The sequence below is a fragment of the Anser cygnoides genome, chromosome 13, assembly GCF_040182565.1.
Source record: "Anser cygnoides isolate HZ-2024a breed goose chromosome 13, Taihu_goose_T2T_genome, whole genome shotgun sequence".
Lineage (NCBI taxonomy): Eukaryota > Metazoa > Chordata > Aves > Anseriformes > Anatidae > Anser > Anser cygnoides.
This window is the reverse complement of record NC_089885.1, coordinates 5709324-5720902: the sequence shown is the minus strand read 5'-3', so window position 1 is coordinate 5720902 and position 11579 is coordinate 5709324. Positions and strand designations below refer to the sequence as shown.

General features: G+C 47.6%; 1 protein-coding gene across 5 annotated transcripts; it reads left to right on the top strand.

Annotated features, from left to right (window-relative positions):
• Nucleotides 1-1409: 1409 nt before the first annotated feature.
• On the top strand, nucleotides 1410-9770 carry ASB12 (ankyrin repeat and SOCS box containing 12). 5 transcript variants are annotated; one of them, XM_067005145.1, is made up of 3 exons: nucleotides 1410-1432; nucleotides 7036-7880; nucleotides 8652-8893. In XM_067005145.1, the coding sequence occupies exons 2-3, from the start codon at nucleotides 7058-7060 to the stop codon at nucleotides 8879-8881; spliced, it is 1053 nt and encodes a 350-aa protein (XP_066861246.1). In that variant the 5' UTR covers nucleotides 1410-1432; nucleotides 7036-7057; the 3' UTR covers nucleotides 8882-8893. The 5 variants fall into 5 exon arrangements, with proteins under 5 accessions (XP_066861246.1, XP_066861245.1, XP_066861244.1 ...); XM_067005144.1 differs by lacking the exon at nucleotides 1410-1432 and adding an exon at nucleotides 3961-5193; XM_067005143.1 differs by lacking the exon at nucleotides 1410-1432 and adding an exon at nucleotides 4800-5119.
• Nucleotides 9771-11579: the final 1809 nt, after the last annotated feature.

The following is an 11579-nucleotide window of genomic DNA, read 5'->3' as shown; positions in this document are numbered from 1 at the left end:
GCTTTTAATGCCATGTGAGAGATGGGGGGGCGCTTGCAGAAGAACATACAGAAGGGCAGCAGCAGAGAGAGAGGAGCTGTTTCTCCTGGGTCAGTTCAGCACCAGGCCATTCAGGCTTAAATCTGAAGTATGAATAGCCCCCAGCTATCCATCACCAGTCAGGAGGGCGGTGAGACCATGAACACTAGGAATGGGCCCAAAGCCAATACCTGTTACCCAGCTGGTGAATCCTTCCCACTGCCTTGTACATCCTAAAAATGGGTATCTTCTATGTATGGAGGCCAAAAATATGCCTGACAGTTGGGTATACTCAGTCTTCAGATGTCTGAGAGTCTTTCTTTATTTTATTTTGCTTGGTTTAAATATTCCTAATGCTTTCAGAGAAGTTTTTCATTTACCTAGATTACTTGCCTTGCATTGAACTGGATTGTTAGCATGTAATGAGTATAGCATGAGTGGAATAGATAAAACTAACTTACATCTTGGGGAAACACTGTTAGGCAGCATCTTTGCTGAGGGGGATTTAAAACTTCGCTATTGAAGCTAATTAGTGCTGAGGGAGTAGATTGCATGTAGGGTCATTGTAGGAGTATTGGTAAAAGCTTGTGGTTCTATCAGCTCTAGTTTTGAACAGCTCCTGAAATACACTGAATAAAAATACTGATCAGTAAACTTAATTGGAGCTATGCACTGAAGTCAAGCCTACTGTTTAGATGGGAAAAACCTTTAAGTGAACTTGCTGTCTTGTTGAGGTTCAGGTTCATATGTGCCACGTTTAAATACTTGTTTTAATTCCGCATTGGAGCGGAATTTGAGTAATGTAGTACTCAAATTCTTTGGTGGCGACGTAACTCTGTGCTCTGTTCCTTTCAGTTCAGTCACCCATCAGTTAAAGGTGATGGCAATAATTTGAGACTTCATGCACATGTAAAACAGACAAATGCATCTGTTAATGAAGTGCAGTAGCAGAACTGAACCTTCAGCATCGCTATTCACGGTGAGAGGAAACGCCTGCAGTGCCTTGCATGGGTCTGCACAGGTCAGTTAACGTGGAGCTGCTGCAAATCCTTGCAAGTTCACATGACTAAATAAAGTGAAGACAAAATGACTCTTTGATTACAGGCAGAAGGTGTGTTAATGACAATTTGTCACATGCAATCCAAAGCTTCCATATTCAAGTGTTTTCCTGTAACTTGTTTTTTTTTTGTCACTTGGGCATGGTGGAAGAGATGGGAGAGATAAAACAGAGTAACCATAAGAGTAATACACATTTTAGCTCAGATCAGAGCCTCATTTCCCATGTCTCTATTCCAGTGGTTTGGGGAAAAGTGAATGCTGTTTACTGAATCTTTTATTTCCTCCCCACTTTTCTTAACAAGGAATGGATCTTGGAGCCTGCTCAGCCATGGGAGAGAGGAGCAAGGAATCTAGTGTGAGTAGGAACTGGTAAAATAAATAACAATAAATAACGGGAGGGAGGGGGCACAGTTAAGTTGTGTATAAGCAGAGTTATCAGGTGCTGCTCTTATCTAATGAGTTTGTTGGCTGGCACACCAGGAATGAAGCAGATGTGAACCAAAGGCTGAGGCTGTGATCCTCAAGAATTTGAGGGTCCTGCAAGTGTTCTGGGGTTGTTCTGTACAGTCACCCTTACCGGTGAGGCATGGAAGGGAGTTAAACAGCACAAGTGTTTACAGGTCTTACCTGACAAAGGGGAAACTGGGGAGAGGATGAAGATCACAGAATCATTAAGGTTGGAAAAGACCTTCAGGATCATCTGATCTAACCGTACCAAGATAAGGGGAGCACATTCTCTTTTAAGAAAATCAAATCCAGTTCTTGGTTTTTATCCTATTCATTCTTCCTTTCACATAACACTTCAGAATTTAACACTTTCCTTTTGCTGATTCCTTTCCTTTGAACGCTGCTTTTTTGGAAGCAGTGATTTTGTTGTTGTTGTTATGCTGTGATCCAATGTGTGGTTTAAAAACGTGGGGTAAATATGGTGATTCACAGGTCAGAAATCCTGGTTCTGAAAGGTTGTTGCAATCTTACCTGCTGTTGGAGAATCCTTTAAGAGTAGGTATTTCTTCTATGCCTGTTCTTTTTGCCTAATACTTTGAATAATAATAATAAAAAAAAAACCAACGCTTACTGAGTATATAGTTTGTGATCTCAGGGCAAAGTTGTCTTTGGGGGTGGCATGACTCAGAGCTTCTTAGGGTTTTACTTCACCTTCAAATCTTTGGAATTAAAACCAGTGAATTTTAGTACTGCAAAATAAAAGGAAAGAGACCTCCTACTTCTGCAATGAATAACCTCCTGAGCGTTGCCAGCCTGGAGCACATTGAGCGGAGAATGCTGGGACAGACAGGCAGATTTATGTGAAAGATCAGCGTCACACAGATTAACTCGCATAACAGAGTGGGTACATGCTGAGTTTGGGTTCTTTTCAGGTCCTCAATGATCATATTCTAACATCAGTTTATAGCCGCTGGCTCCAGCGTCCTTGGATCCGAAAAGAAATAAGTGCCTGGAAGGGAGCGAAAGCAGGGAGCTGGCTTTCCGTGCTGCTGAGCCTCCGTGGCTCAAGTTCCTTGAGGAATTACTGCTCATGGAGGAGGAAAAAAGCTTCTCGCTTCCTTCTTCAGCTCAGTGAGCTCGTCTCACAGTGGTTTTGACCACGCATTTTGTAGGTTAATACATCCATTTGACTATAAAATGCTGAGGAGTGCCCTGGAAGCTGCCCGTGTGCAGGTACGAGCGGCGCAGGGTGTCTGTTCGTGCCCTCTTGTGGCTAAAATCCGAATCACACTGCTGCTGGGGGCTGTCACCAGAGCCACGTCCAAGTGAGTGCTGAGCGTGTGGCCGGCAGAACAGGCAGGCCAAGTGCCAGCAAGCTGCGAGCAGGTATTGTAATGGGCACAGAGGTAAAGTCCAAGTTCAAAGCAGCTCTGGCATTGTTACTGTTTTGCGGAGATTTATAGTGCAAAGGCAGGAGCCAGAAATATCCCCACACAATAACTGCATTTCAGACCTTGAGGACTCTTAGTAAATCCCTAATCCTAATGCAAAATGATTTATTTGGTACTGTTTAGTGCTAAACTTTTAAGTCAGAATCCTTTGCAGTGTTAAATCAGAAAGCTCATTACTTTTTTTCAGCTATGTTAATAGCTATAATCTTTCTAATGAAAGCAACTGCACTGGACAGGATTTACCTTCCAAAAAACCTTTCTGATTGGCATTAAATATACTTCTGCCCTTTAATTCTTCTCCAGTTAATGGACAGCTGAGAAAGGAATTGCTTTGCCTAGAGAATGTGGCAGGTCAGCAAACTAGCTCAGGGTGAGTCCACTTGCTTTTGGTGTTCAGACAGATCACAAATGTTCCTCCTGACTCCTCAGCCTTCCCAGGCTTTGAAGCATTAGGAAGCTTAACCAAAATGGGTCTGACTTATCAGTCAGCTCTGCTTGGGCTCTTGTTCAGTGTTTATCTGAATCTACTGATTTAAGTAGTCATGCAAGATGCTGTTTAACATGGCTCTTTAGCGCTTACAGGAGCATAAAAAGTATTTCAGTTTGCTTTTGTATGGTTTTGAAGGGTAGATTTATTCAACAAGTACTCCAAACTCCTTGCTTCGTTACTCCTGGATTTATTTATTACTGCTCTTTGCCAAAAAGCTGGTAGTGCTTCTGAGGTTTCTTGGTTGAAAACTAAGCAGCAGCAAAAGAATAGGCAATTTATCCTTAAATTTTCCATTCAAGGATTTTCCTTTCATGTCTAAATTCTTAGTTTCCTGCATTTCCTATTTTTCAAGGTGTATTGACTTATCGGTATTCCCCCCCTCCCCCATACTCTGCCTTTTTATTTGCTGTTTTTATTTCTATGTTTTGTTGAAAGGCTTTCCAGTCAGGGTTGGCTTTTCTGACTGCAGAATCCCAGTTCTGATTGCGGCTTCTTGATATTTAATAAATCCTTAACTCCCAGCTTTTGCTCAGATATTTATTCACATTTCTTTCTTAATTTTATGGAGTCTTGATTTTGGGAAATGGACCTTTTTGTAGAATAAATATTTTTGAGTGAATTTGGAGAGAGTGAAACTGCAAGTAAGCCAAAAGTCTAAAACCTGTTAATATTTCACTTTCTTACTTTCCACACTTCTCACAGTGCAACTATAAACTCACTGGAGTGCAGAGGAGGGGAACGACATGACTTCAAACATGTTTTGCAGCGTCTCCTGATTTCAGTTCTTACAGCAGAGATTTTTCCTGCTGGATAACTTGGTTCCTTTCTCATTATCTAGTACCACTGATAGTGCTTCTTCAAGCTGTCAGACCATTCCTGCTCCACCACCAAAAAGTTAGGAAAAGGTTTACAGGGAACTGGATACAATACGATTACACTTACCAGCTGACAGCTTTTGATAAGACAGTCCAAGCACTCCTTCCCCCTTTTGTGTTTGCCCCTGTAAAGTTTTTGCCTCGCTATATGCTGTGCAATTTTATAAAGCCAAATAAGTGGCTTGTTCTGGCAGGCTTAGCAGGGAGGAGAGCACCTTTTGCCCATTATTGTTCTGAAAGTGGAAAAGGCACTCGGGAGAGGCATTAATAGGGGAATCCAGTGGGACGGTGGTGCTGTGAAGGCCAGTGCTGTGGCAGGGCTGTCCTGCCAGGGCAGTGCCTGGTGAGCTGGGTCATAGCATGGACTCAAAACTAAGCAGTTCCCTGCAATTTCAGCAAGGAAACTGAAGCAAATGGAGCCTGTGTCTGCCCAGAGCTACTGCCCTGGGTCAAACAGCCTCCTGCACCTGTCTGAGTCTCCCCCCTGCTGCCCCTATCTATATTTACCCAGTGGGAACTTTCCAAGAATGGAATTGGGAAGATAAATGCCTGCTGGGGCTAAAATTAGCCCAAGCTCCCTGGCCCTTCTCCCCGCAGTGGCATTTCAGCTGTGAGCTTGACAGCCTGCGTCCTTCCAGTTGCGCGCAGTGGATGTCCATCCCTGGCGGAGCAAGAGCTTCTCTCTCACCTCCATTTTGCATTCAAACCGCGGGGGAATTCGCCATGGGACTGCGGCAGCCCTGCCTGGCTCGGGTGTGAGCATCACCTACCTCACAGAGGTAAGGCAGCAGCATAGTGATGCGTGGGCAGCGTGGGGTGTTGAAGATCACTTGGTAGCCAGAGCTTTAAAGGCGTGAGTATACTCTGGTCTTTGTGTCATCTTCGGCTCCAGCCTTTTTTGTGTCCACAGATACACGGACAGCTTGCATTATCTGAAGTGTCGAAAGCTCTGACTTACAGTTTTTTGGATCAAGGAGCATCTGCAAGCTCCTCACACCAGTGTTTACACTGTCAAAGTATTGCCCCTAATCTGTGCCTTCAGGAAATATTACAGTTGGCTTTATTTTTCCAGACTATTTTCATTGGAAGTATAACTGTCTTCTTTTCAGATCAAATCTGTAATAATCCCTGACCCTCAATCCCCACCCCCACCATCCCACACATAGCTCCCCCCCCCCCCCCAAACAACTCTTAGCTGTGTCAGTAGGGAGGTTTCCAAAGCCCTAGCACTTGTTACTGGTGTGTCTAAAAATAAAAGTAATATATAATTCCAAGTGTTTCTCTATAAATGGATTGGGTTCGTTTAACAGGTGGACATGCAACAGAGCTTTGCCTTCACTAGCTGCTGTCAAACTTGTCTCAAACCCAAAAATAGAGCTGCGATGCGAAGGTGACTCGGCGCAGGGGAGCCCTCTGAGCTTGCACACCTTGCTATCAAAGGCTGATGTGGGACACGTCTCCTGTGGCTTTGCCTTGCTGCTATCAGATGCTCGTTTGCAGAATGGGGCTAATTGCTCAGCGCCCTGCTGCGTTGAGGCGGGGGAGACTGAGCCCTCCCGCTGCTGCTGCCTCTCCTGCAGGAAACCCGAGCTGCTGCAGGGCCACGGTGCCGCAAGGAATTTCTCTGCCCTGCCCGGGTAGTGTGTCCAGCTGCTCGGCTGCCTGTCCCACATCACATCCCTCTCTGTTGGTGCTGCCCAGACACCCCAAGGCTGGACCCTGCTGACACCCTGGGGTTTGGTCCCAGTGTGGGTATAAAAGCTCAGGAACCCCTGTCTTTCCTCCCTGCACAGCCTGCTAGAAAAACCACAGCTCCTTCCTGCAGCCTTGTTCCTTGAGTAGGCAGGAGAGAGGAGGGAGTTCATTGCACTGAATTTGAATGTCAGCGTTTCAAGGAATGGCGATGCTGAAAATCCTTAAACAATATGGCTGTGTTCATGTTAGTTTCCTCTCTTATTGTGAAATCCAATCCCTTAAAAAAAAGTGACTGGGTTGAAAAGTTGAGTTCTTGTTTGTGAGTGCTCTTGAGCAAAACCCAGAGATGCTGTCAGCTCCTAAATCGTGTTTTCCGTAGGCCTCAAAATACCTGGAAATGCAGCTACTAGTGAGGCTTTTTACAGAAGCCTTGGCCCATATGAAGCAGAGTCAATTCCGCTACTTGTTCCCATGTGGTCTTCCCTCAAGCTCTCACTGGGAACAGCTCGATGGGGTGATTTCTGAGGGTTTTGGGAAAAGGGGCAGCTTCATTTACCAGCGGGGTGCAGAGTCCTTGCAAAAGTTTGTGGCCATGCAGATTCCCTCCTGAGCTCTGAGTATCTTGTGAGTGGTCCCATGCCCGTCCCCACCTCTGGGGGCAGCAGAAAAGCATTTAATAGTTAAAATAAAAAGGTCTGTGAGTTCATCCACACAGCCTTTGGCCGTCACCAAATTCACCTCTTTTGGCATGTTCTTAATTGCAACGTTTTAAGGGGAGGTGGCCCACTCGAGTGCTACAGCGATGTCCTCAGTCTTTGCCTTAATGTGGATCAATCCAGTGCGGATTTCCTCACCCGTGGAGGCAGTGGGATAGGCGTGTCAGAAACTTAATATGGTTGTTTTTGAGAATATTCCTTCAATAATGCGTAGAAAATAATAACGAAAGGGTAGGGTTGGTGTCAGAGGTAACTGGTTCTAACCCTGTGTTGTTGTCCCATAGATATTGGGCTGTACTGTTTACAATGAAAGTGGTGCTCAGGAGACAGACCAAAAAAATGAGCCTAATGGATATCACTAAGATTTTCTCCATGCTCCAGCCCAGAGAAGATGAAGAAGGTAACAGAGAAAGCGAGGAACTGAACCAAGCAGTATCCGAGGATGATTATCAAACCCTTGACAGGCTCCTGAGCCAAGACAGGTACAAGAGGGTCATCAACAGCCGGAGCGGCTGGGGCGTTCCCAGCACCCCGCTGCGCCTGGCTGCCTCCAAGGGCCACCTCCGGAGCCTGGAGGTCCTCTTGGCCCACGGGGCAGAGGTGGACAGCCTGGACGTGAAGGCCCAAACCCCGCTCTTCACGGCGGTCAGCAACGGCCACCTGGAGTGCGTGAAAGCGCTGCTGGAGGCAGGGGCTAGTCCCTCCGGCAGCATCTACAACAACAGCTCGCCGCTGCTCACCGCAGCCAGGGACGGGGACCTCGGCATCCTGCAGCAGCTCCTGGACCACGGCGCGGAGGCCAACGTCCACGCGAGGGTGCCCGAGTGGGCCGCCAACTCCGCCGCCTGCTCTGGCCCTCTGTACCTCGCGGCCGTCTACGGGCACCTGGAATGCTTCAGGATGCTGCTGCTCTACGGCGCTGATCCCAACTACAACTGCACCGAAGAGAAGATGATCGCGCGCATCAAGGAGCCCAAGACTCTGCTGGAAATCTGCCTGAGGCACGGCTGCCGGCGTGAGTTCATCAAGCTGCTCCTCGACTTTGGAGCCGACATCTATTTGCCAAAAGTCACGGTGGAAAAGATGCCAGCCGGTAGCGAGGGCCTGGAGCTGCTGTTGCAGGCGAGAGGTAATCTGTGTGTGTGGCCCCAGGGCTGGAAATTAGCACCAATTTTTGTTTATTTGGGGGCAAGTTGCTTTGGATTCCCCTTCCCTTTAATTCTGTTCCCCCACAGAGAGGGAGAGATCAGCCTGGGCAAGGCTTTCTTGCAAGCTTTGACCTTCTTTGCAGCCTCACTTGAGAGCATGGCTCTCTCTAGTCTTACATTCTTGAATATTATTGCTATTTTATTCTGAACGTTTCTTTCTTTCTCCCTCTCCCCCAATGACGATGGTGTTCACGCACACACAAAACACCCACAAAAAAGGCGCTGATACTGAACACCTTAAGAGAAGCATTTAACAAATTTGCAGAGAACAGGTCCACCACCGGTGATTAAATGATGGCTTAGATACACGTGCTGCCCCAGGAAACTCCCAGAAGAAACTGCTGGGATTTAGGGGAGTGTATCATGGCACGGCTTGCTTCTAATGTCCACCAAATACCCTCAGTTCCCCCTGCTGGCTGTTGTTGGAGACAGACTACCCAGTTAGGGGTCTTCGGTGTGACTCGGTGCAGCTACTGCATACGTTTATGTGGTTACAGTCGGACTCACCTTGGCATCTGCTTTTCATAGATATTTCTAGAAGCTTCCTAAAGGAGCTGCTTTAAATGACTGTCCTCACTGCTGCTGGTGCTGATCTGGAGCATGTGGGAATTTCCTCAGCCTGGTATTTCCACTTAATATAAACCTTTTGGGTTAAACGCTGGTTTTCTTTGTTCTTCTCATTTCTGCTGCAGCTTTCCTGTGCCGCCTAGGTCCAGGGAAACGGCACTTCTTCAGTGTAATATTGGAAGATTTCCTTTCTACGTGCCCAGCTCCCACAAAACATGTGCCACAAAGCTTGTGCCTGACTGCACCGTGTGCCCAGCCCCAGCAGATGCTTGGTTTGGGTGCATCAGTGCTCCCTTTGCTGACAGCACACGACCTGGAGGGGAGCAGGGTTGTGTGTCCTGAAGCTCTGCAGTGATGGTTTTGTTTTTCCCCCTCTCCTTATGCAGCTCATCCCAAATCCTTGATGTCTCAGTCCAGGCTGGCGGTGAGGCGCCTCCTGAAGCAGGCTGGCCACGCGCAGGCCCTCGGCGAGCTGGACATCCCCCCGGTGCTGGTGAGCTACCTCCGACATCAGCTTTAGCAGGGACACACCACGGAAGATGCCTGCCCCAGAAACGTGCCCAATGCCTGAATTAAAAGCTGCTCTGATGCTGCCATGGCACAGCATGAAACAGATGTGAATTTGCGACCGCAAAGTACTTTTGCTTACAAAGTCTCTCTTGAAACGCATCGCCTGCCTGAAAAGATAGTGAGAGGAGTGGGAGAGCAAACTTGAAGCCTTCAGCTCCTGCTCTGTGCCAGGCGTAGCAGAGTGACGGCAGAGCAGGACCTGAGCAGACCTGCAGGTCTTTCCCCACAGCGTGGCCTCAGCGGCGCGTAAGACCCATTTCCCAGAGAGGTTCCAAGGTGCTCCCTCTGTATTGCAGCCCGGCAAGGTCAGCAGGAGGCTGCATTCAGCCACAGTCCCCTGCCCCAGTGCTCTCATGTGGCTGTCACCTCCTCCGTACCGTGCCTGGGGTGCTCCTGAGCCCAGGGGGACACCAGTGCAGCTCCCCCGTGACCACACCTAGAGGTGACTCAGGCAAGGGCTGCAGTAAGTATTCAGAGCCAAAAGTCCCCGATGCCCAATCTCCCCCCTCCCCTTTCCAGCGCTATCTTTAAACATCATTTTACCCTCCTCAGAAGTGGTCATGTTACTGCTGAGGGGCGGGGGTGTCTGTCTGGGCTGAGTGCCTGTGACCGTGCAGGATTTTTTTAATGTATGCTAATATTCTTATTAAACTGTTGTGATCTGTTTGGTAAAATGTTGTTTAATTGGTATCAGAAGAGACTAAAACCCCGGCTGACATCATCCAGAAGTGACAAAGAGACTGACTGCTGCAGCCTGGGCCACCTTTGGGATTTAGCAGCATCTATCCCCTGCGGTTTGTTCACTCCAGTGTAGTTGTACCTCAGAGGCAGAGGGAAGCACACACAGTAAGGTGCCTTCAGGAGCTCAGGGTGCGGGGTTCGCTGTGGGTTCCTGGCAGCTCTTGAACTTCTGCACAACGTCAGTGTGCCATCAGCTCTGTGCAGGCCGCTGTTTGTAAACACAGGCATGTCCTGCATTATTTATTGGTTCCCAATCTAATTGTTATTTCAGAGGTTGTGGAATCTATTAATTAGTGTCCATTAGGCTGCAGGAAGCCTCCTGGGAGAAGCATCCAGGCCCCCTGAGCTCGGTGTGCTTCAAATTAGCCTGGAAAAAGCATTGGAAATCACTCTGCAGGGAGTAATTGTGCGTTGGCTGCGAAACAGGGCTGCCTGATCTAACGGGCCCTGTTCTTCTCAAGACGATATGAAGCAGCCCCTTCTCGGGGAAGGCACTAACACCACGAGCAGTTGTTTTTCTACCCAGTGGCAGCACATCCCCACAGCCCTGGGAGAGCCGAGTGCTCTGTGCCCTCTTAAAGTCAACCACTGCCAGGGGACCCAAAAGAAGAGCCCTTCTGCCTGCTGCCAGTGCGGGCGTGCGTGCACAGAGGTGGGGACTGGGGCAGCAGGAGGGTTGGATGCCCTTGACCTCCAAGGCAGTGGCATTGTAGCTCTGCCTCCTGCTGGGTGTGCTGGTGTAGCTGCATCAGGGCGCTTAGCGGGTGCTATGAACTGGTTTCCTACCTATTATGAATGCATTTCTATCTGATAGTGTTAGCGTTCATGAAAACACATAATCCACAAAGTGATTATATGAAGGTGCTTTATTAGGTGCCGGAAGTTAGGGGCATGCCTGCCCAAATCTAACTTCGTCCGATTTGTTCACTCAGTTCTCCTTTATCTCCTAAAATATTACATATGCATTAAGTTTCACAACACATCTATGCATATTCATTTCCTAGCTCCGCCTAGCCCTGCTTCGTATGCTAATTATCTTATCAGTCCTTCTGCGCTTGCGTATTACTCTCTGGTGGTCATCGGGATGAAGTAAGATGTCTTCATCAGAGTTGAACTTCTTAACCTTTTCTTCTTAGGCATGCTCTCTGAGCCCTCGGTCTCAGTCCAAACCGCAAGGTTGGTTTGATCCAGTTCCCAGGGTCCAAGAGGCCCCAGTTATCTAGATGTCTTGCAAACTGAGCATTCTTTTAGTCCTCCTTACTCCTCATCATAAATCGGTGCATTCTCCCATGCTATCCTTGCACATATATTTTGTATCTTCCAAGTGCAGCCCCGGAACAGTACATCGCAAATGTAACGCATATTAAGCAATATTGTATTATTTCATCTTCTATTACCAACAATATGATCCAGCATCCTAGGAAGCATAGTTTTATGGAGGCTTTATAAAAGTGCAGATTTTTATCATGTCTGTAGGCTGCCATAAACAGTATGAGGCCTTCCTCCAAAGGGCCTGACCCTGGCTTGTGCTGTGTGGAGAAGCCCTCCAGCTGCTTATTCAGCACTAATTCATCTCCAGGTTTCTCTTCAGAAATGGCAATAGAAGTTAGAGGGAAGTTGTTTTAGGTACCAAGGCCTGAGAGGATTGCATAAACTTCAAGCTCTACCCAGGAGCGCGTGCTGGCTCTTTGGCTGCAGTTGATGACAGGTAACTCTGGTCCTGTTCTTGTTCTACTCTGTAT